Source organism: Syzygium oleosum, unplaced genomic scaffold (assembly GCF_021117445.2).
Source record: "Syzygium oleosum isolate NSW1041296 unplaced genomic scaffold, Sole_v2.1 Sole_v2.42, whole genome shotgun sequence".
Lineage (NCBI taxonomy): Eukaryota > Viridiplantae > Streptophyta > Magnoliopsida > Myrtales > Myrtaceae > Syzygium > Syzygium oleosum.
This window is the reverse complement of record NW_026607526.1, coordinates 1,483,204-1,508,159: the sequence shown is the minus strand read 5'-3', so window position 1 is coordinate 1,508,159 and position 24,956 is coordinate 1,483,204. Positions and strand designations below refer to the sequence as shown.

At 39.3% G+C, this 24,956-nt stretch overlaps 1 protein-coding gene across 1 annotated transcript; it reads right to left on the bottom strand.

Moving 5' to 3' along the window:
* Positions 1 to 6,825: 6,825 nt before the first annotated feature.
* On the bottom strand, positions 6,826 to 20,167 carry LOC115691235 (vacuolar protein sorting-associated protein 52 A). Its single transcript, XM_030617837.2, has 20 exons — positions 19,744 to 20,167; positions 18,773 to 18,867; positions 18,576 to 18,633; positions 16,832 to 16,927; positions 15,437 to 15,538; positions 14,659 to 14,742; positions 13,891 to 13,971; positions 13,012 to 13,155; positions 12,025 to 12,116; positions 11,633 to 11,714; positions 10,792 to 10,974; positions 9,894 to 10,009; positions 9,756 to 9,814; positions 9,391 to 9,491; positions 8,737 to 8,787; positions 8,158 to 8,337; positions 7,949 to 8,083; positions 7,765 to 7,839; positions 7,581 to 7,638; positions 6,826 to 7,482 (listed from the first exon to the last, which is right to left on the bottom strand). The coding sequence occupies exons 1-20, from the start codon at positions 19,744 to 19,746 to the stop codon at positions 7,178 to 7,180; spliced, it is 2,100 nt and encodes a 699-aa protein (XP_030473697.1). The 5' UTR covers positions 19,747 to 20,167; the 3' UTR covers positions 6,826 to 7,177.
* Between the last annotated feature and the right edge of the window lie 4,789 nt (positions 20,168 to 24,956).

The window sequence follows — 24,956 nt, the reverse complement described above, 5'->3', positions numbered from 1 at the left end:
TAAAGTTCTGTTAGATGATTTTTCAGTCAAAATAACGACAGTTTTTATGTTACTTAGCCATGTCAATACCGTTTGCTTTCCGACGTCCATATAGGTAGATTTTTAACAGTTCTCATTGACAGAACTTTAACAGAGGGCAAATGTGTCATACAAGTACAAGTTTGGGATTTTTGATGTCACAAAAAAAATTTACGGTGAATGTGTCACGATAGACATAGTTTAGGGTTTTTTGTATCTTTTGCTCTATAAACAATATAATACCCATCATGCATGTGTGCACCTTTATCGATTGGTTTTCAATGTTAGGAGAGGGCTTGCAAAGGAAGCATTGCCAAAGGGAGATCTTTACACTCCACCTGTAATGGAGAAACTTTAAGGTGATGTGGCCATGGCTAACACATATGATCTCGTGCCGTTTGACGAGAGCAAGAGATTATGAAAGCAATTACAGCACGTCGCGATGATCGGATGCAAAAAGGTCGCGAGAGAGGCAGGTGTGCGTGTGGGAAATAGCAAATGTTCAAGTTTCCTTTCTCTCGTGTTCTAGCCATATGCCGGAGACGAGACTAGGTCTTGAAGATGGCAATACATGGAAGGGCGCGGCAGTTTAGTCCTCCCACCTCATGAAGATTAATGTCCAAAACCAGAGATCCGAAGAAGAAATTAAATTTTCCACCTCCGGAAACAAGGCAGTCGGAGAGAGGGTAGACCACGATCCTAACATAGCTGCACCGGAAATGGACATTACTGAAGGTCGAGTGATCGTACGTATTGGACATTGCAAACAGCTAGGACATGAAGGTGGAACTTGCGCAGCAGGAAAGGAATGGCAGCTTAGACATCGTTTCGGTATAATCTACTGGCACTAAACTGGCAAATGTACAATGAAGAAAGAACAATCCACTCCTTCATGTCATGGAAATGGTAATAATGCCCATCAGCGCCATCCACGGATCTTCCAACGTTTTTTCTCTCAACGATACCACCAGAGCAACACCGCAAGAAGCCAAACACGCTTTTTCCGAAACGGATGAATGATGGGGTTCTGAGGTGATGGCATGTTGGCGGATTCTTGCGACGGGTCTTGGGTTTTAGCAGGAGGACGGAGCACAGAATAGCGTAGGATAAGGCGAAGACGACACCATCATCGATCCATCCGCATGATTTCTATTCCCCTCCTCCTCCAACGTGGTTGGTGGGCCCGGTCTCGGTCGAATGGGCCAAGAAACTTGAATCGAGATGAGGGGGAATTTCGCGCGAGGCCCAGTTGCTGCCGGAATTCGGGGCCCACGCCGCCGGCCCCCACCACCACCACCACCACCTCCACCTGTTATATCAAATTTGATTTGTGGTGGGGCTTGCGTGTGGTGGGGCGTACGGGGGTACGTTGGCGGGGGTGCAGTCCTGTAAAGGGGAGTGATTGCATTATGTGCGAACGTCGTACCGATGTCCGTCTACTTCGGCCTTCATGGTCTGCCGTCCGATTGCGATCATGACTTCGCTCCGGGTACGGCTTCATCATGATGTCTAGACCCGATAGTGACATTGGACCGTATGATGTATGGATTACCCCAACCGCCCGTAGAATCCCGTGTGGTATATTTTGGAGCCTTATACGGTCCCTTTTAGAAGCCGTTCCCCTGACCGCGACCCGACCTTAGCGGCGGTGTCCGTGATGGACGAAGATTCTCTATCATGGTGCACATTACGATCGTCTGCTTCGGTCACGGAATCGTCGCAATACGAGCATATATGAAAGAATCACATGGAAAATGAGAGAGAGCGAGAGAGAGAAGGCCACGAGCTTTGTGGTGGACGAAGATATTCTTTGATTACTTTTATCAATACGCCGGTTATGTAATTACTATTTCATACAGTCACATGCGAGTACGGCGAGTTGAACTCTCGGTATTTGCATTTGATGCGAATCCACATACTTCCAAGTAACCTAAATCTTGGTGATGTTCTAGGATTACGTTGCGAACGCTATTGATATAACTTCAACATGTCCGAACTCTGGCCAATTTCATCAAAAACCCATCTTTCCGATTCCCCATTACAGCATGATACTGTTGTTTTTGCCTCAATCTCACTGTTCCAAACCCCGCTCAAAATCTTCGAAAGAAACAAAAGTGGGGAAGAAGAAAGAGAGGACAGTTTGGGACCTATGCGACCTTTCCAATCAGCATTTGTTATTGCATGGAGCCAAGACCTATTAAAGTCCAAGCTCGTCGTAGTAAAGCAGCGCAGAAAGGTCAGAAGAAGACAATTATACGAACAGAAGAACGATTAGATGGTTCTGTAATTATCTCACGAGAGAGACCCACCACCATCAAAGTAAACTCCAAGAATCAAGCAGTGAATTCTCTCTCTCTCTCTCTCTCTCTCTCTCTCTCTCTCTCTCTCTCTGCGTCTGTGATGAGGTATGATGCACGACAAGTCAAGTGCACGAGCAGGAAGGAGCAGAAACAACACCATCTGATCAACATCGCACTGTTTTTGCAGTGCTGGTACGACCACAATAAATCCAACGTTGCTCCTATATTTGACAAAAAGGCTGCGGACAAAATTGGCAAACAATGCTTCACGGTTTCAATTTTTACCGGAATAATTGCATATGCAACTCATGAAAAGAACAACGAAGTTTGCTGCAACGTGCACCCCCACACAGATTTACAATTATGTACTCCGACGTGTAATAGGGAGCCAAAGAACAAAATTATCTTTGTTCTTTTTTCCCCAGAAAGTCCTTGACTTTATTTATTATTTTGGCATAAATTTGGCCTTTAAGCTAGATCAGTATATTAACCACACGAAAAGATAATCGAGATAGGCTTTTTTTGGTCAGATAGGTTGCCACACTTGTTAGTAAGCAAATTTTCGTTTTTGCTAGTATGAAATAAGTACCCTTTTTCGGGTTGGTTTGTAGGTATTGTCAAGGGCTTTCTATAAGAGTAAACATATTTCAATATGTTGAAGCATATTTATGGAGTTGGTCATAAAATAAAAAAGAAAGAAAATTAGGGTTTTATTAGTGTCTCTCATAATCTATGAATAGAGCCATCAATGTTCTCTTTTATCAAGTTATTGAGTGTCGATGTAATTTTCGACTATTTTCTTCTTTTCTCTCTCTTGAAAATCCTAAAATAATTTACATTGCCATCGGCCTAAGAAAAAGATAAACGGAACCTCGCCTTTGCCATCATCGTCCACCCTGACACTGAGACCACTACTGTTCATGATTCCAAGTTGTTTGTTTTTCGCCCACCGATCTTCATTCTTGAAAGTAGCCACAACCAGTCGGCATTCAAGATTAGCACCATCTTCCTAAACTTGTGGTGGTCTCAGATCTGCTCCGATTGTCTCTAAGAAAAACTCTATCTCGTGAGCTGCCGATCTCTTGGTCATCATCTGGGAGAGTTGTTGTTTCCCGTGACCTGTTAGTCTTGTTATCAGCATCCTTGTCTAGTGAAGTCTCCCACAAGTCGAGCTTCTTTGTTCTCTATGTCATTCTGCTGAGCATCGTTCTCGATCATGGTCATTGGTTCCGCTTCTCTTTCAAAATCAAGCTACTGTTCTCGTTAGATTGTTGGTTTTAGTTTTCTTTTTTTTTTCCCATCCTTTTCAAGTCCCAAAGTCAAGCACACCTTTATTGAGCAGCCAAAGATGAGCATCGTGGAGTGATGCAGTTTAGTTTGCTTCTAGTTGATTTCTACAAGGTTTTTATCAAGGATGTGTGTGTGCCATTATCCACATCCCTTGTCTAGTGTAAGGAGGCTTACACAGCGCTTTAGTCGCAGATTCCAGAAGAAAGTTGCACCTATCATATGCAAGAATATTCCTGTTTGAGGAGCAATGTTAAAGTATACTTAAAAATATTAATGGGTAGTTAGTAAGTGATAAAAAAAAAGGAAATTATGGTTTTGTTAGTCTTTCTCATGTTTTATAAATAGAGCCATCAATATCTATTGACAAAAGATATAATCCTTGACTTCTCTCTTCCGCTCTCTCTTGAAAATCCCAGAATACTTACCCAACATCTGATGGTCAATTAATGAATCTCACTTTCATGGACTTCCAACATGAAAAACCAATGAAAAATGTCCAAAAAGTCGATTTAAAAGAAAACTGCCAACCTGTTCGTAGTCACCTAGTTCTCATATAACGAGAAGAGAATCCTCCACTTACATATCAACAGTTGTTTCCCTCTGTGTATTGATGGTTTTCTTGGCCAATTAATGAATCTCACTTTCATGGTCCATAAAAGGACGACAGAGAGAGAGAGAGAGAGAGAGAGAGAGAGAGAGGACGAGAGAGACTGTAACTCCTCTAGAAGACTTCGAGTATTCTCAACAGTCAACCGACTGCAAGTTAGAGCGGTACGTGATTTTTTATTTTGGTCTTGTCCTACTTTAATTCCTAACTCACTCTCAGACTTTTACTCTACCTCTTTACAAAGCGTGAGAATCGAACTCCACATCTGAAACTAAATATCCCCACCCCCAATTTTCCTGAAAAGGTGAGGATTCGAACTTCCCACCTCCCCATTCCTATATGGAAGAGTGGCCACTTGGGTATCATTTGAACGCGGTAAATTCCATGAAAAGTCCTATAAAGTGGGGAAGAAAGAGACTTTAGGCAAGTCTAATTGGTTCAGCCATTTGTCTCACTGTTCTACTCCCTCTAGTTCCACACCACACCCCCTCCCCACCCCCGCCCGCCCTGCCTTCCTCCCCCCCAATTCATATGATCTTTCTTTAAAAGAAAAACTATGCTTTTTCTAACCAGTCATATCATATAATAAAGAGAGCCAAAAAGAAAAATAGTAAGTGAGGGGACCATCCTAAAGGAGTGCGGGGCATGTGATGCAAGGAGGGCATAGGGAGGGGTAGGAATGAACGGAACAGGACATCGAAACAAGATAAGATCTGTCAAATCGGTTAGGGTCATCGGTGCTTGTGGGATACTTGAAATCCGGTAAAATGAAGAAAAAGGCCACATGATCTCGAGACCATCCATCCGATTATGACAAGCTAGCTTCGATGATCTCGGCACGTGCATCCTTCAAGCCATCCGATCGCCAGATGGGGAAAAAAAAAAGGACCCTTATTGCCAAATCGCTTTTACCGGGAGATATGTGTCGAATTCCGAATAGAGGGTCACGGGACCGCGATTGTGATTATAAAATACTTTTTTTCCTCTCTTTTGGCCATAAATGTAGGCTGTCCAATAACATAAGGTTTGTGGGCCGTGGGCTGCCGTTGGATCTTTTTGGTGCGATGACAAAATGGACAAAACAGAGATGGGCCCACAGGAACCGGTCCCCCTGAGACGAAGTGGGCCCGCTCCTCACTAAATGATTCGATCCCAACTTTTGTTTTTGGGAGGGGGGGATGTGGAATGGTGCCAATTTCATTGGTGGAAACATTGCCATGTGCTCTTTCCTTTTGTTGGTGGGAATTAAATGCACAAAGTCACTCTCCACTGGCTGTGTTGCCTTGTGACTTGCTGGGTGTGCTTTGATTCTCTTCCTGAGATTGTGCACAAGGGGCTTCCAACTTAATTGGAGAAAAGGAGTGGAAAGAAGCAAACACATTCTGGTTCTTTTTCTCTTCGATTAGCCGGCGGGAAGGTAATCGCCGTTTTGATGTACCGATCTTTCTGGTTTTATGATTGATTGGGGTAGACGACGGCGTGATGGTCCAAGAGCGCCTGATGTAGTTTTCACATTGCGGGCTTCAAAAAGGGTGAGATAAAAGTAGGGTTGTTCGGCTAAACTGAGCGAAAGAGAAGTTACCGGTTTGGTTTGTTTGGGGTGCTTGTGCGGTTTCGGCTTGTGAACCGAACAGCATAGATCCATTTCAATTTAGTTTGGTCTCGATTTTTCATGATTAGGTCTAAGCAAACTGAAAGAGAAACTGTTTTTTTCGCTAGTTAGTCGTAACATCTTAGTTGTTTATTGTAGAGTGTCCATGCCTGTTTTCGTCTCTCTTTTTATCACGCTTTGTAGTCTGTCATCTCGGAACCAAGCTGCTTAAACTTGATGGTGGGTAGGAGCGGCCCAATGCCCTCGGTTCCCAAACCATCAAGGCTGCCGAGAACCTTAGGCAGTTCCATGCGAAGAAGCTCATGGCGGTGGGCGGAGGGGCTTGTCAAGGCCCCGCCTCCTCCGCCATCCAATAATTATTATTACTCAGGGCCATGTCCAAGCTGCAGCTCCACCCATGTCACGCTCATCACCTTCAATATCGATTAAACCTTCAGCTCATTCGCCTTCGGGCAATGTCGAACAATGTGACCCATGCCTCTGCTTCGAATCTGCCCTATAGCAACTATCCGGACCAGGCTGATGTCTCATCCCAGAAACGATTGCTCCAAGCCAACCGCCAAGACGATGGCAACGGCTATTGATGGTAGAAAGAGGTTTTAAAGAAGGGCCTAAAGCAAAATATTAGGGCCGAAATTTGTTTAGTAAAGGCCGTTGCCATCTTTCCGATACAAAAGGACAGACAAAAACTATACCTTCCGTTGGAATTTTCCTTGCTCACCATCTACTATTCTTGATATCGCTGGTAAATTTTCTATATCCCTTGCAATGCAGGGTCCATTTCTTCCCGAGAGTTTCTTCTTCTACGTGTAACTTCAACAACAACGTCAAGGTGAATTAAATCTTTTCCACCACTTCTTCCCAAGAGTTTCTTCTTCCACGTGTAACTTCAACAACAAAATATCAAGGTGCATTAAATCTTTTCTAACACCTATACGTGAAATTGCTTGCAGAATTGTGACTTGAGAAAATCGATGCAAGTGTCACCAATCAAGGTCAGAATTTAAATGAATCTCAACAAATTGGAGAGACTTACTCATGTACTTGAAGAACGGTTGTTGCTACATCACAAAACAATTGCCTCTTTACATGAGCACATGTACTGCTGCAATCATATCATAAAATCTGTGATGATTAAGTGCCACCTATTTAAAGTAGCCGCAACAAAACAATGTGCCCCGAGATAATCAAACTTTGAATTTCAAAAAGCTTAGCCAGAAAAACCCTCTGTAATACATAATCGACACGCAAGCAAATGTGTAATCGAAGGGCGAGTGCTCGAGATCTTTGCATGTGATATCCTCACTCCACAGGCCGAGACAAAAATTGTGTTTCACTAATTAAGAGAACCTAAAAGGTCCTAGAGTATTTCCTGATCTCATACATGATTGAAGATATAGACACGAGGTCCTTGTTAAGTGCAGATCCCCCCTGGATTTTCTTTATGCAATCGGAAAGTCTGGTATAATAAAGCAGCAACTGAGTTAAAGCAGCTCGCAATATCTCCATACCACACAGAAAGTTGCTGAAAGAGGTAATCACATCTTTGTGCATCAATTCTATGGCAGCCTTCCATCGGTTACCAAAGTCCTTCACAATTGGCTCAACTTCAGTGACGGTTATAGGCCGCTCAGATGTGGAACTTGGGTCCTCGGCTGAAAAATGACGAGAGCAGGAAGGAAAATAACAGAGGTCACGCATAAATGAAACTAAAATCCATCCAATAAAGGAGCTAGCATCGATAGGTACTTACAGGCCCTTGTCTTTACAAACTTGATCAGATCACTGAAGTGTTCCAGAAGCAGTTCTTCCTGCAGAGGAGAAGCACAATACCACGACAATTTCTTAGCAAAAAAGCAAATTTTGTGGTCTCTCAGATTCGATTTAACTTCTTCAATGAAATGTGAAATCTATTATATGACAGGTAAATTTCATACCACAAACAATGATGTATTGCTCTTCAACAATTCCTCAAAGTGCAATTGAATTTTCCCACCCTCTGGGCTGGCTTCCTGGAAAATAGTCAATATTTTACGGCGGGGCAAAGTGGTGGACCATGGACTGAGAAGATACTATTTAGAGAAAGATAGTACGTGAGATGACGTAATTACTGTAACCTACCTTGAGAACAGCAATAGTCATGTCATAGTTATTGATAAGAAACACGATCTGTTGCTTTGGTTTTGAAAACGTTTTTGCTAGCTTTATGAGTAAATCATCCACAGCCATCCTCAGCCGCTCCAAGTTCAATTCTAGCTGCAAACAATGAGTTTGGAGTATATTAATCAATTCACAAGAGTTAAACCAACCCTTGTTATCAGCATATTTACCTGCCCATCTCCATATCCAACATTAAGGTGAATAAGTGATGAGGTAAATTCTGCATAACGCCTCATGACATAATGAGGATGGACGTCATCTTCCCACAATGTCTTCACATTAGCATTGCGAAGGCTGTTGAGATGCAAGTCAAACACCATTTTGAAGCGTGGCCACAGAGAAATATTGACCTGCTCATTTTCAGTCGATAGTAAGTTGCCATAAAGTAAATAAACGTAGGAGCAGTGGCAAATTGCTCCAACAAACTCACAGCAGGTTTTATATTCTTCCATATATAACACATAACGCCCCGTCCAGTAATAAGATCAAGTTCCCATTATATCCACTTGTAAATTATTACTATTACCATGCTTAAATCTTTTAAAGAAATTTGTACCTAATACGCTTTCAATTATCCAACAATAAAAACATCAAAATCTGATATCAATTTTCTTGCTCAATATGTGAAACTTTGAAAACACACCCAAACTGAAGATGCATGCACATGAGATTCTAAGTGAACTTGAAGAGTACAAACTGAGAAAGGTTGCCAATTGATACTAAATGATATGTGGTGAGAAGATACAAACCTTATCTAAGTATGAATCTAAGCATGGAATTCGTCGCCGAGACATAATTAGCTGAAGAAGAAAAGAAAGGAAATATTAACATAAAGACCAATTAAGAGGAAATAACAAAACCAACCATTTTCACAAAATGAAAATTCATTAGCATTCATGGCTGCAGAGAATTCATGGCTGAAGTTAATCTAAAACCAGTTGTTTGTTTATGTGGTGAAAAATGGTTAGAGCAAAATCGGCAGTCATGTATTTTTGACCCAATCAATCACTTGATGTTGGCAGTCGAAGTCTATTCGAAAACTGTTGTTATTTGTGCAGTAGAAATTGGTTTTTGAAAATTGGCAGTCAAGTATTTTTTTACCAGTTAATCACTTAATGCAAACGAATCGAACATCGTAACTTTAACAACAATTCGAAAAGAACATTTATTGTTCAACTAATAGTGCGACTCCTCAGTTGTTTTTCTTTTCTTATTTGCTGCAGGCATTATGAACTTCTGAGACTAGGTCCAGCAGAGTAATGTGAGAGAAATATTCGCCAAAATTTATAGCTGATCATCATCTGGCATTATGTTATGACTTCAAGTAAAATGTACTTCACTGGACTGCACTAGCTCTTTAACAAAGAAAGAACTGCAGATTAAATAAGATTCACGAACATTACCTGATGCTGGTGTGTTATCCGTATCATAAGCATTAGACCAATAGCATCATAACAATTGGGAAGTATTGTACCAAAGTGTTCATCAATGACAGCAAAAGGACCTGATTATATCCAAGTAACAACACATAAGTGATCTTCGTGGCTGCTACAGACATTGGTGGATGATTGTGAAAGAGAGAATCAATTCAAAGTCTAAATGGAACTCTTAAACCCCCGATTTATTGTTATTCAAAAGAATACTTGTAGCATCCAGATAGTCACAAATAATTTAAATGCACCTAAATATACATGACATACTACAAGGATGGCAAATGGGACAAGGACAAGATGCTTCATGTCAATTAACGGAATGCAATCCAACCAACCTGCAAAAGTCTCGTAAAAGATAGATTCTTCTCCAAAGAAGTCATCACAGAAAAGATACCTATAAAATGTGAGTCCGGGTTATCATATATTTATTAATGATAAACAAGATATTAACAGTCAGAGAATGCTCTGAGTACTCAGAAGTGGCTGTGTCCATAAGCAGCTTGTGTAAGCTCCTGAAGAGTACTTCATATGGGTACTTCTGTGAGCTGGCTTCAGCTATATGTGGAATCAATGCAGGCTGATCAATTTCCTGAAACCAAAGATATGAGATCATATTCACCTCCCTCGTGTGACAGAGACATAATGAAAAGAAAAAACTAAAGAAGGAAAATTTCAAGAGTTTCTTAAATCAAGGGGTGCAATAACATCTTTACATAATAAGGTCAGAAAGTTCTCTATTTCTTCACGTGTTACTTGAGAAACTATATGTTCTTCATGAGCTCTTTGACAATTTTAGGTAGGTTTAAAAAATATACATGAACCTAAACCATCCTCAGCAAGAGAAAAACTGTCAGCAGTCATTATATTACATGCCGTGAGAATATATTTAACCAAGATGAAGACAGAGAGGCGGAGGGTGGCAACAAAACCTTGGTGCTCAGGAAAAAATATTTTGTTTGCAAAATGAGATAATTTAGCCAAGTTATATAACTAATTTTGCCTAAAGTGGTACTAGTTACTCACTATGTGGAATATTTAGTCATGCATAAAAGATCTGGATATTCGTAAATTCAAATAACTTCATGCACAAAGGCTGGCCTTTAAGATAGTGGTCTGCTATAAGAAAACCATGATTTGACAAGGGGTAATCAACAAAATTAAGTGGGATGATCGACTGATCAAGACTGCCAGACACTCAACAGGTTGCAATTATTATATTCCCTCTAGTAACAGCACGGAAATTCCTATCAAAGGGTCCATAATATAACCACATAATCAGAATGCACAATTGACGAAAGTTTCTCATCAGAAAGTGCATAAGGCCTTAATCTTAAAGAAGCTAATTATAGATCATAGTTGCAGCAATTAAACCTTTAAAATGTTAATCCTCTCCCCCAGAGCAAATACAGCAGACCGGTTCTTCAAGGGCTCTCTTCCTCTAGAAAATAGACTCGTACTCCTGGTATCCACACCAATCAAATCACTAGATGTTGCTATGTCTAATTGCAATTTCTCCAACGCTTGTATATAAGCTCGGAAATGTGCACTTAAAACCTGCAGCCAACCAGTGCCAAACATGTTTAGCCACCTATACATAGATGGGAACAACCTTATATTGTGCTGAAGATGAGCATGTCTATATAAACAAGAAAGAAGCCACGTAAAATGAACTGAGAAAGCTGCAACTAGATTTCCTAGTAAGATGATGAGCATAAATTGAGACATGAGCGCTCATGACAAATGCACATTTAGCTAAGGGAGGTAATAAATAAGATCGGGAAAAAGAAGCATAGCTTAAGAGGTAAGACATTTCTGGAATAGATTAAAGCAAACAACTTTCAGTGCAAAGTGCATTTAGTCAATAGGTATCTCATTATCACATTACATTAGTTTTTGAATTCTCCCATTCGCAAAAAGTTCCTTCATAAACCCATCAAAGTCCACAAACTACAACCAAAAACTTTGTCTTGATATGGATGGGAGAAAAACCCGCTGCAACTGAACCCTGACTTCCCTGATTGGGATGGGGAAATGTAACATCATGGGACAGGTAAAACTCAATATTCTGCCAGCCAATGTCATTCTACACACATTTGCAGATTTAGTGCCACTCTAAATTCATATTATACATCATTTCCATAGCTCAGTAAGGTAAACTACTTAGTCGTGCAAAATATGATCTGGATTTTGGGAATAATATAAATGTGTTTACCTTGTTCATCGTATCTATATATGCTCCACGAACTTCAGTGTAGATCTCTTTGCCATGTTCCTTCAAGAAGGAAACAATATATCTAGAAAACATGTAATGTCAATCGGATGGTATTGCAGAGCGTATACCAATATTTGCTGCTTTGCATTTATTAAACCAAACAGCTAGACCACTTATATAAGCATCATGGTGCGTTATATGCATATAGGTAAGGAATTAACAGTGAGATTTATGCGAAACATCATATCATAATAATTTGTTATTGCACCAAAAGTATCTTGTTAGGAAACTAGACAGCATATCCGAAGATAACAAGTCAAACCATAATAGATACAACCGCCAAAATCAATGTAAGAAAACTAAAATTAATAAAATAACAAGAGACCACTTACTTGTACTTCAGAAGAACACTCTGTTGAAGGATCTGAATATTTGTCTTGGGCTTTCTCAATGCATAAAGCTTCTGAACAATGAAATCAAAAACCTAACACCGACAGAATCAAATCAGATGAAGTACAAGGATACTATTAACATAGAAGAGATGCAGTACAAGTGGATCTCTAAGAGTTTGCCAGTATATTGACATTCGGTAGTACCACAAAAATATAAGTATCACTGTCAGGAGAAGGCTTGTTTTTCCCTATTTTCTAAGGGTATACTTAGATTAGGAAAAGTAATCTGCATCATGGATGTTCTGACAACCAAAATCAGATGGATGTGGTAAATTCACAATATCTCGCAACAGTGATACAATTGGAAAATTCAAACCAAAGATCTCCTGGTTCAGAGCCAGTGTTAGTAATGAGACTCTATTATTTATAGTGATCATACTAGCAAAAACCCAGCCAAACAGAAACTCAGTGAACCGTGCATGGCATGCATTTCATCATTCGTAGGAAGTGCTATTAAGTGAGGACTCAGGACTTCAACATTGAGGTTTTCAAGGAATATAAGAGCCTATATTTCATACTGTGTTTGGGGTGAGTTATGCTTCAAGCGTTTTGATTTTAGCTTTTCATTTAGCATTTGGAATTTAAAATCAGCTCAAAGTTCAGTTCATTAAGAATATGTAGCCCTTGATGCCTTTCTATACTATTTCAAAAAATATTATAATTGTCCATCTGGCAACCTAACATAAGTGCCGAAGTTAAGTTTCTCGAAACTACTAATTTGGATCTTCTACATAATTTTTTTTCTTTTGGTCGGATCTTCTTCTAGATAATTGACCAGGACACAATCTAATCTAATACATATAAAACCCTGAAAGTGTGAAGGGACATAAAGAAAGGTACGCCAACTACAGTAAATAAGGAGCACACAAATATACAAGACTAGGTCAGGGTTTACATGTCAATGCATTTATAAGACAAGATAACAACCTTTGAAACAGCTTTCTGGCGCAGCTTTTCCAGCTCAGGCTGAACATCTTTAAGGGCTTTAGATGTGTTTGCCATGTGATCCACTTCGGTGTGCTTCAACTTCTTACTCAAAATCTCAAGAGTTCGCAGGTACTCATCATTGACCTGAATGATAAAGAAAATTATGTTTTAAATATCTCAAGCTAAAGGGTAAAAGAAGATTCAAACGACACAGAACATAATATACCTTTTGCTAAGAAAATGGGTAGGGAACTTGGTATTGCCTTGTATTGAAGATGTGGAAAAGTTAGTAGTGGAAATTTAATGTAACATTTTTTCTCTAGGACCCACAGTTTTTAGGGCTACCAAATCACCCTCGTCCTTGTCACATATCTACAATTTGCTTGAGGGCAACTCCATGGGCACAGTAGACGGCATGGTGTTATCTTCATTCTTCATTGCCATAACATTAGTGCCATTCTAAATTAGATGCGTCGACTTTTTTCCTTCTTATTTATGACCCAACTGAAAGTCTTTTTCATGACAAAAAGATGTACAAGTTAATTCCATTTTTCAGTTACACAAACTAAACAAGTTGTCAAAGCACAAGCCCCCTGCTAGAGCTTCTAAAAGTGCACCACGGAGATGACTGAGAAAAGAGAGACCAAAAGATAGGAAACAGCACCTCTGCATCAACAACTATTTGTTGCTTTTTTCCTTTTCATTTATGACCCAAATGAAAGTCTTCTTCATGGAAAAAAAATGCATTGATTGATTCTTTTTGAATTTTCCATTAAACGAACTAAACAAGTTGTCCAAGCACAGGCTCCCTGCTAGTGATTATAAAAAGTGCACCACGTAGATGACTGAGAAAAGAGACTGGAAGAGAGGAAACAGTACCTCTGCATCAACAATTATGTCCACCATTCTTGGAGGGACAATAATGTCTTCAACAAACTTCGCCAATTTTGATTCTGCCACCTGTTTGGATGACATTAAGCTTATAGGTTTACCGCAGAAACTAGAAAAAGAGGTACCTTTAGTTTACAAAGGCAGCGGAAAAGCTCACCTCACCTCAAGCACATCTATTTACAATTATAACGTGCTTTAAGGTTTTGATAGATAAACAAACACACACCCTCTATAAATTGTAAGCTTAAGGTTATATGCAATTGCTAAGAATCCCCTCCCCCTCCTCCCCACCTGGAAGAGCCTCATGAGTGCAAATGCCTTTCTACAGAATAAAATTTTTATGTGCCTCAAGGAACACATCAGTTAGAAGTAAAGAAGTACATCTTTGCTTTGCCATGGAAATCTGGTAGAACGTCACAATAAATCCAATGTACAGAATATTTTTCTTGTAAGCTTGAAAATAAATATAGTACCCCCACCTTCCCTCCCAAAACCAACCCCCCACCCACAAACCCCCCAAACATAAAAAAATGAAGGCAATAGTTTGCTGAGCAAGTTTTCTCAGGAAAATAAAACCTCAAACCAAATGAAAAGGACTCGTCATCTTCAAGTATTAAGACATTAGAGTAAAAACAGGAAAAATGAGAAAAACGCACCATTTTCTTTATCACAAAAAAGGCTACCATACCAAAGCATAAGCCTATGCTAGAAAAGAAGACATACTACAAAGCAGACATCAACCATGATGATACTTACCTTGCGATTCTTCAGCTTGAGACCCATATCCATAGACTTCTCCTGAAGAATTTTTATATCCGAGCTAATGGACCCAATCTCAGCCTGCAGAAGTAAGGTTTTTTACCAAAACCGACTGAACTAAGAGACATGTAACTAAATGTTAGTTCTAAATGAGCATGCTAGATAACAGGCAAGCCCCAAAAAAGAATTGGAGCAAGTTTAACTTTTAACAGAAGTATGTTGACCAAGGCAATTTAAACACAGGTATCCAAGCTGAATGCCCTTCCCTACACTGAATAACTTGAATAATGCAAAGCACGTGTCAAAGGAAAAGATTCAAATAGCAATTAGCGAAGAAAATAGAATGCAACACAGGTGAAATGAAGCCATATAGACATTCTCCCCACCCCACGCTACTCACAATTTATGAGTGGTTGAGGAAACTTGATGTCAGGACCTAATTTCCTTCTACAGATTACCCATCCACAGATAAACAATCCATTTATCAGTATATCCAAGGCATGATAATCAGAAGAGGCATAATATAATTGTGACATTGGTCATACAGTAACAAAGCCTAAATTTGAAAGTAAAATGCTTAATTATGGAATTCCACAAGAGGAAAGCCTTTCTTGGAGCAACTTATCCAAGTATTTATCAGTCACAGCAGAACAATGTGTTTATTTAATAATGTACAGCATCGTCCAAAAAAATGTTATCTCGTCCTTCAGTGAGTGTGAATCTGCGATCCATTTGCGAGTAAATAATAGGTAAAGAGCTAAGCAGGTCAAAGTACCTGAAAACCACTAAGTAGAGTTTCCATCTGTGATAATATGCTGTCGCATTCCCGAATTTGATCATGAAGAGAGACAAGATTATCACTTTCTTTTATATAGTCCTGCCAAAAAAATTATTTATGATTGATACATCTTAAGTTCAAATCATCCAAAAGGAACATGAAAATAGATGACATAACACAAGCACCACAGAGAAAAAAGTTCTTTCATGATATCGGTTTTGCATGCATGTGCCGATCTCAATGACTCAATTACGCTGTTTCACGATTCATCACCAACTTCATTGAATTGGGGGAAGGGGGACAACCTGCCCTGACCTAACTTCATTTATTTTATACACACATCAGGTGGTCCTCAATATTTGGTGTGCGAAATCAAGTCATCTAACTGTCTCGATTTTTACAATCAAGTCCTATTGCCCTGGCCATGTCTAACAGAATCAAATTACTCACATGGTTGAAATTTACAAGCCGCATTGATGTGGCACAGACCCTCATCACAGACCCTTGCTAGGGCATCCTCTTCAACCATTAACAAGGATGTAGACAGTAGCAATGCCCCCCCCCCTACCCTCTCTCTCTCTCTCTCTCTCTCTCTCTCTCTCTCTCTAAATGCACTCAAATTTAGAACCGCCATGTGTCAATTTTTGCCACGTCAGCTCTGTCACTCACAATTTAACGGAATAAGCAATGGCCATTGAGGGAGGCTTTGATTGCATAAACTAAGTGAGTTAGAGGACTTAATTGAGTAAAAGAAGATCGAGAACCCAATTGCGCACACAACATAAATTAAGGGAAGCAAAAGCGGACTTAAGTCCATATCCTAGGAAGCATGGACACTCTGGAGGCCTCCGTGTCAATGTCCAACACCAACACTCGTCCGACACTCTTTTTTTTATTATTTATTTATTTGTGGATTTGAATCAAATTAATTTGATTGAATTAATCATAAAAATGATAATTTATCATGTATATATAAAAATATACATTTAATATACAACGTGTCTTAACATGTCGGAATTCTCTATTTTTTGAAAATGACGTGTCGGCGTGTCGTGTCGTGTCGTGTCACGTGTTGCGTGTCGGTGTCGGTGTCGGTGCTACTTAGCATATCAAGTTGAAAAGAAAAAGAACAGTGATCCATGGTCGAGATAGAAGCTTGTTGGTAATTAAACGTCAGCCTAATCAGACATTCTTCAGGCATATTATTGATCTGCAGACCCACTCTTGTCACAGTTGTCAGGGATGCGTCCTTATGAATATGAAATGAGACCTCCTTGTGTTACCCCAACTACTAAGCAAAGAAATAAAATAATCTCAAATGCAAATCACACATAACAGCAAAATGCAAATAGGCCGCCAGTAATCAAAACATGCATTAAAATAGTTGCAGACCTGAATTGAGTCCAACTCAACTTGCCGAAGATTGTTTTCCACCCCTTTCGTGTAATCACGGAGTGCTGTACCCTTGGACAATATGTTGGCGACTACCTACAGGAAATGGTAGTTGAAGATATACTAATGTCAATAAAAAAAGTCCAATCTGTATTATCCATCACAAATATCAACCGATCCAACAGAAGTCAGCATTCTGGAGTAAAAGTTACTCACTAAACATGTACAAACAAGGCACAATGTACAATTAACATTTAAGCTGCAAATATTAACATTTAAGCTGCAAATGTCAACAACAGTATCAATTATTGAAAGCTAAAGACATATCTGTAACACGATCAGGTACCTCTCCTATAAAACCCTCAAGAAAAATAACCTTGTAATTCCTAAACTTTCCAACCAAGAAAAAAAGTCGTAACCTTGTTTTACCGAAAACAAGCAAGTCCTGAAACAATTGTCACTTAGGCTCTTACCAAGGACCAATATCAGGAAGGACTACATTGCAACATTTCAAAAAGGTTTAAACCATATTGTACAAATCAAAAAGTTAAGACTCACAATTTATTCGGTAAAAAAGGCTTAGAACTTCCAATACAATGCTCTTTGAAAAAGCTCCTCTTAATGCTTCGCCATCAATTAAAGGGTCATTGTCCAGTTCTTACAACACTTTTCTGATAAAAACAACAGCAATAGCATAAAGGTACTATGATGCAACCCAAACTCTAAATATGGACCATTCAAGATGTTTCTAGGAATTAATAAAGAAAACTTAAAAAGCACTGGGTTTCAGTGTAGGGTGAGTATACTAACGCGGTTGCATCAAGCATTCCCCATAACTCACCAGGTTGAGTCACATTGATAGCCTCTTTCAAATCAAGAAATAGACTGTATGGTTTTCCCTCCATAGACATAGAGCCTTAGGCATTGGCAATGCTTTTTTTCTTCCAAATGTAAGATTCTCATCTCACTCAGGAAATTTTTACCTATTTAAGAACATTCCTCCCCGCAAAAAAAGCTAGACAAAGCCCTATAGCATGAGCAACAAAGCTTAAGGACCAAAAATATACTTTGCCCTTGTATATGAGACTTGCAACTAATTGAACATGAAATTTATGAATCTAATGGAGGATATGCCAAGTGTGAGATTTGGTGGGACCACTACCAACTGTTCTAAAAGCTAGATGAAGGCTTTAATAGTTAATTATCCTAACACTGAGCAACCAAAAATATAAATATTAAAGACTCGAAGTATCTCTTCATCCAACTAGAAAGATATTCTCTACAATACTGATAGTGATTCATTTAAAGAAGTTTGTGACGACAAAATAATTAAGTTGAACCAATTTACACAAAAATTTCACTCCAGCAGAAAACTTTCAAGCAAAAGCTGACATTTTTAGTGCCAAAAATCCAAGAAGGGGGAGAAAGGGCAAGATATTGCAAACGGTCCAACAGGGAAATTTTGTCCGCTCATAGTTATAAGGTAGGATTGTCAACGATCAGAATTTCGATCAACGGAGCTCACTAATGACTCACGTGCAGCGCAGAGAAGAGTATAAAGAGCTTAGGATGCAAAGTTTAGCTTTTGAAAAGTGGGGATGCAAATATGCTAATGGTACATTGAGAAAATCATATGTGATCACGAGACTTGTACCGAACAACGCATATAGCTAAGGATGGAGATAGAAGAAGGCGCCATAGTTCAACACCATACCGTATACTTTCAGGTAAAAGAAACACTTACATCATCATCTTTACACTCTTCCAATTCTTGTTGAAGACCTTCCAGCGAAATATCATCACTATACAGATGGTTGATAATAACGATTAGAAAAGCATGGAATAATTAGTAAATCAAGTTCAAACGAAAAGATTTCCCTATAGTAGGTAATCAATAAAGAATAGGAGCTAGCAATTTAAATATGAAAATTCAAAATGTACCTGCTGGCATCCTCCTCAATATTTAAGTCTCCCACAAATTCTCCTAAATTAAAGTTGTTCTTCTGGGCATCCCCTGCTTCTGCAAAAGAATGACCCTGCACGCATTAAAGTAAAGACATCAATTTACCTTCAGAACCTCGGCTAAAAGAATTTTAAACAAAGGCATTACTCACGGATATGATGTTTTACTTCAACAAGCAAATGAAAGTTCATCTGTAGCTAAGATAGCGTATTGCCTCTATCAGCACTAACGCGGTAAGTTGACAAACAGAAAAAAAAATTAAACGACCAACTCGCAAAAGCAACAAGAGTCGTGCAATCAAGGTCATGCATCTTATTTACATTTAGAGTCCATTTGCAACTTCAGTAGAACATCATCCATGTGACTCACACTAGACAACCAAGAGAACTTTCTTTTGTTTCATGCTTTCATGCCTGGCATTCCAAAACCGCCTTTAAATTGTCTCAGACTTTCAGAAAGTTCTGTAACAGGACATTCCGTCAGCGGAAGTGGGTAAATTTCATAAAAGCGTCCTCAATGGATTGCATCCGACTCTTACTATACTACTTCTCCTCTTCCCACTTCCACCTGAGTCTGCAAAACCTAAGACGAGAATCTGATGAAAGTAGTTAGAGCCAAATTTTCACAATCTATGGGTAAGTGGGTAAGGTTCCAGTCTGTGAACATCAGAATGGAGACTTCAAAACCCCCCCAAGAAGTGAACTTCCAATCCATACAGCTCTCATCACTAAAATTGATATCAATTGAAACAAAACAATGAGGCACCATCGCCGACCCACGGGTAAAACAACGGAACGCATTGGGTTCGATCCATAGAAACGAAAGCTGCTTGCAAAAAGATTGCGAAGCTCCAGGGCAGACCCACAATGTCAAGCACATACCCAACCTTTACATTCGAGCGCATGAAGTAACAGAAACGAGAGATGGGTAAGGATTAGCAGACTATTACCATTTCGAGCGCGAATCCTAGTATCAACGAGACCAGATGCCACTGCTTCCAGAAGAACAAGCAACGATCGCAGCAATCTTCGCACAGAGCATTGCTAATTAGCCCAGAAGCAGAAATTCTGCAGCTGCCCAGAACACCCAGAAGCGTCCTAGGATCTCTACTCTCGTGCAGATCATCCCTTCCATGAAAATCTCTGCACAAACCGCAATGGGTCGATCTCACATACGACCAGCTCCTCCTCCTCCTCCTCCTCCTCCTCCTCCCGAACACCCCCGATCGGATCTGGAGCAAGGTGGGTCTCGGTCGTCTCTTGAAGAGCAAAAGTTGAAATCTTGATGATCTCCCCCAGAGGTTACAGAAGCCGCTCGTTATCCTGCGATCTGCGAATCGCAACGGATCGTATGATGTAGCATTCCTCCAGCAATCCTATTGTTGAAAGACGAAGCACAGCCCGACCGCTGATGGAAATGAAAGTGGAAAATTTTTCAATTGAGTACCTGTATTAGTAGTCAATTCTCATAATAATCCTTAACTTCGCTTTTTCTTTCAAAATTGCCCCAGCACTCGCAAAATAATGTCAAGTGGGCTCGTTTCCCGATCCGATGTCACGGCCGATGAAGCACGTTCATTTTAGGTGCCTTTTTTTTTTTTTATGAGAAACACATATGGTCGGATCAAAACTAAGGTAGGTCTGCCCGTCTCTTGAGAAGTAAAGTTAACATTCCGCTACTTTTCCCAAGATTACAATATTGACGAAGAAATTTCACGTTCGGCGATTCAAGAAGAGGGCCAAGACCCAAGAGGTGGTAGAAATTGACTCAAAGGTAGCCCTCAGTATTGATGATCAATTCTCAAAATACCCCCTGAGCATTTTTTTTTTTTCGAGAGAGCCTCAATCCTCGATAGGATTGTGTCAAATTGCTTGATTTTGCTTGATATCTTATCCAACGTTCAAAAAGTCATCGCCGGTGAAACACGTTCATTTAAGGAGCCTTTTCTTAAAGCCACTTGATTGGATCACGACTAGATTGGGTCTATTCGTCTCTTGAAGAGCAAAATTATATAATTGCTCGTTAGCCAGCGATTTGTGATCTGGAACATCTCTGTGAATGTAACATTTCTCTGGCAATCCTGTTGTTGAAAGATAAAGAAGGAGGGAGCCAAGACCCAAAAGATAGTAGAAATTGATTCGAAAGCCTAATCGAAGGAAGCGGACTGAGAAAATTCTGATTAGCCCTTTGAATTGATAGTCAATTCTTAAAATAACCCATGAAAATCACTTTTATCAAAGTAACCCCAATACTTGACAAAATTGTGTTAAATAGTGTATATCTGAGCCGACGTTCAAAAAGTCACCGTCGGTGAAGAACTTTCATTTCAAGTGCCTATTCTAAAAACCACCCGATCAATCGGGAGTAAGGTGGGTCTACTGGCTTCTTGAAAAGCAAAGTTAATAGTATTATGTTCTTCTTCCTCGTATTACCAAAATCGCTCATTAGTCTGCAATCTAAGATTTGGAATGGATCGTCGGACGTAGAATTTCTCAAGCAAATCCCATTGTTGAAAGATAAATAAGAAGAGGCCCAAAGACCCAATAAATGGTAGAAATTGATTTGAAAGCCTAGCCGAAGGAAGTGGATGGGGAAAATTTCAATTGGCCCCCGTATTAATAGTCGATTCTCAAAATATCCCCTGAACATCATTCCGACCCCGATACGCGATAGAATTGCGTCCAATATCCCCATATCCCATCAAATATTCAAAAATGCCACCACCGGCGTCGGCGGAGCACTTTCATTTCAAGCTCCTTTTCTGAATATCACCTGACAGGATCAGGACTAAGGTAGGATTACTCGTCTCTTGAAGAACAATTAAAGTTAATATTTGGTTGTTCTTCCCAGGGTTACAAAATTTGCTCGTTAACCCGCGATTTGCTATCGGGGATGGATCGCTAGACGCGGTGTTTCTCCTGTCGATCATGTTGTGGAAAGATGAAGAAGTAGAGGGCCAGGACCTGTGAAACAGTAGAAGTTGATTCCGAAGCCTAGCCGAAGGAAGCGGAAGGGATTTTTCGATTAAGCCCCCGTATTGAAAGTCAATTCTCAAAACATTCCCTGAACATCATTTTGTTTTCAAAATAGCCTCGATGTTCGACAGAATTTGTCCCAAATAGTCCCAAATCTCATCAGACGTTTGATCTGTCGAGTTTGTTTTCTACTGACGGAAAGTGATGCTTCTGTTCTTGTGGAATCTCTTAGCTTTAATCTTCCCAAAATGCTATCAACGATTTATATATATATATACATTGAATGAGAATAAAGTGTGAAAGTTGATCAGCTTTAAAGACAAATTCTTATATGTTACTTCACACATCTAGTTATGCCATGAATCTTATACCTTCTACTTCCATTTATATGTTCTTACTCTTGAATTTTCCAATCTTTTATAAAACGTGGCATAATCTCATTCTACAGTAATCAAGTACGCTATTGGAGTACATGCAATTTTCGAGGGAAAGGGACACCACGAGTGTTATAACTTTGTACGGCGCTCACCGGAGTATCATAACTTTTTTTTTTTCAATTATATAATTGTCATTGCTTTTGTAGGCACTCACCTGAGTGCTTTAACTTTTTTTTTTATCACTTGAGTATTATATAATTTTTCAATCGATCACCTGAGTTCCATAACTTTTTAAAAAAGTTAACTACAAATGTTATGTCACGTTAGATTTTTGACACTTGGGTGAACATTTTTAAAAAGCTATAACACTCGAATGATCAACTGAAAGTTATGGCACTCAATTAAACATTTTTTTAGAAGTCGTGACACTCAAGTGGTTGAAAAAAAAAATGTTGTGGCACTCAAGTGAACATCGCGCGAAAGTTATCCCCAATTTTCGAGCTCACAAATTTTTACTTCATGACCAAACAAGAAGTTTCTACTCAAACTATTTACACATTGTAATATTGTGACAAAGATTAGTAGAGAAATGACTTTGAAAGAGACTTGTGAAATTAATAGTAGGTTTGGTCTATCTTAGTTCTAAATAATTGGTAGATTTGTTTGTGCTAATGTACATTTTTATAGCTAAAGTTTATATGAATTGAGTATAACGTTGATTTACTAAGATCTTGCATAGACGTTTAAAAGTAGGAATCCCTATACTCTTTATAGTAGCATAGATATTTAAACAGCTTTGAACAACTATTTAAATGTAAAACTCGATACTTTCGTAGTGTGCTCGCGAAAATATTTTCACCAATCTTTTCGATTCGCTTATTTTTATTTTGATTGATTAATTTTTTTAATTAAAAAAAGGGAAAATTCCAAATCAGTATCCAAAGTGGGGCCATTTTCTCAAAAAAGGGTCCAAAGTGTCCGGCGAGCATTTGACCGGCCGGCGAACCCAGGCCCTTACTTGAAACTAATTGGGCACTTCGGGCCCCTATTTGAGACTGATTGGACATTTCATGCCATTATTTGACACTACGTCCACTTTGGACCCTTTTTTGAGAAAATGACCCCACTTTGGGTAATGATTTGAAATTTTCCCTTAAAAAAAAATCTCAATTCACAGTATTCTCAGGGAAACAGGACAAGTCGATTGTTCGGCTTCCTTGCGAAACATTGTGATGGAGGCAGCATCGTTACTCTCTTACATTTCACGTTTCCCTCAAGAAATGTGAGAATAAGTTAAAGTGGAGCATCAAAGGTTACAACACTCAAATCTGACGAGACATATTGTGCAAGCGCTACTCTTTTTTATTCTTTATGAAAGAGAAACCACAAGTTGAGCAATTTTATATTGTTGACTATGGTTTTCTTTTAGTAAAAAAGGTTGAGGAGCGTGGTCCGCACTAGTGATCCTCTTTGGGTATTGCTATAAGAGTCTCACATATTCTACGGTACATCTGGTTTGATCCGTAACTATTTTGTACTACTCGATTCTGAACTACTTTTGAAGCCACTTCTAGAATAAACCAATACTTCCATACGTATTAAAAATTGAAACGGGGCCTTCGATACTAAACAACATGACCACTTGACCGATAAATGTTTTTTTATTGTGAAATGGTGCAACTTTTCATATTTTATTATAAAAGTCAGCTTTTACCAAAACATAAAATGAGCCTATTCCAAATCCAGTGATTCCGAAACCTAAAGGTTCAATTCTTGATTCTAATACTTCGGAATCGGGGATCACGGGGTCAGTTCTCAATTCTAAGCTGAGAATCTACCCACTCTGAAATAGATAAACCCTAATGGATCGACGATGAAATTAGGATGGTGTTAACATCAACAAAGGTGATGGGCATAGGTGGTGGTGGAGAAGGGCGAGTTGTGTTTGTTGTGTGTGTATACGTGTGCTCGTGTGAGAGAGAGAGAGAGATCCCAAGTATCCCAAGTTTCACTTTTGACGGGTGAGATCTTGTGTTGTTATTCACTAAACCTATCAAAATGAGTCATAAATCAATTTCTTAACACATATATCAGTAAATAGGTCATAATTGGGTTAATTATATGTACTAAATGAGTCATAAATGGATATAAACATAACATGAGTGTTAAATAAGTTGTAAATTGGACATAAATGGATTTACAACTTATTTAAATTCAATTAATCTTTTTCTCCCTTACTCAATCTCGTACTTATTTACTCCGCACTCTCATCTCAGTTTGGGTTCGAATTTTCCTAAATTGAGTTAAATATGGAAGTGTTTTAGTAATATGAATCGAATTAGGTATGAGTCATTAAATACGGATTAAATTGATCTATTTGGATCGGATCATTTTTGATCTGATCCAAATCTAACTCGGCCACCCGTTTTGACATGTCTATTATTCACAAGTAAGGCCCGCCTTCAAACGTCATCATTGTATGCGGTCATTTAAGCACTTTTCCAGGAGTTTGACCCGCGTGAAACTGATCATATCACTACATACGCATAGAGATCACTAGCCATGTCAAATGCTATCATCGTGTGCAGTCACTTAAGTACTTTTTCTGGAAATTTGACCCACATGAACCGAGTCACATCATTACACACACACACACACAGAGATCACTATGGAGGTCGGTTTCCGTCGAAGACGGCGATGGAGCTCCTTGGAGTTGCTGGTGGGAAGCAAGTGCTAATGGATTGTTTTTGGGAGAGAGAGGTGCACAATTTTTGTCGGGACTGCTGTTGTCTCTCTCTCCATAATCATCT

Excerpts from the sequence above, each read along its gene's own strand:
- LOC115691235 (XM_030617837.2), bottom strand. Across the intron at positions 16,928-18,575 it reads AAGAGTGTAAAGATGATGAT|GTAGTCGCCAACATATTGTC; the intron begins GTAAGTGTTTCT and ends CATTTCCTGTAG. Across the intron at positions 15,539-16,831 it reads TTGAGTTGGACTCAATTCAG|GACTATATAAAAGAAAGTGA; the intron begins GTCTGCAACTAT and ends TTTTTTTGGCAG.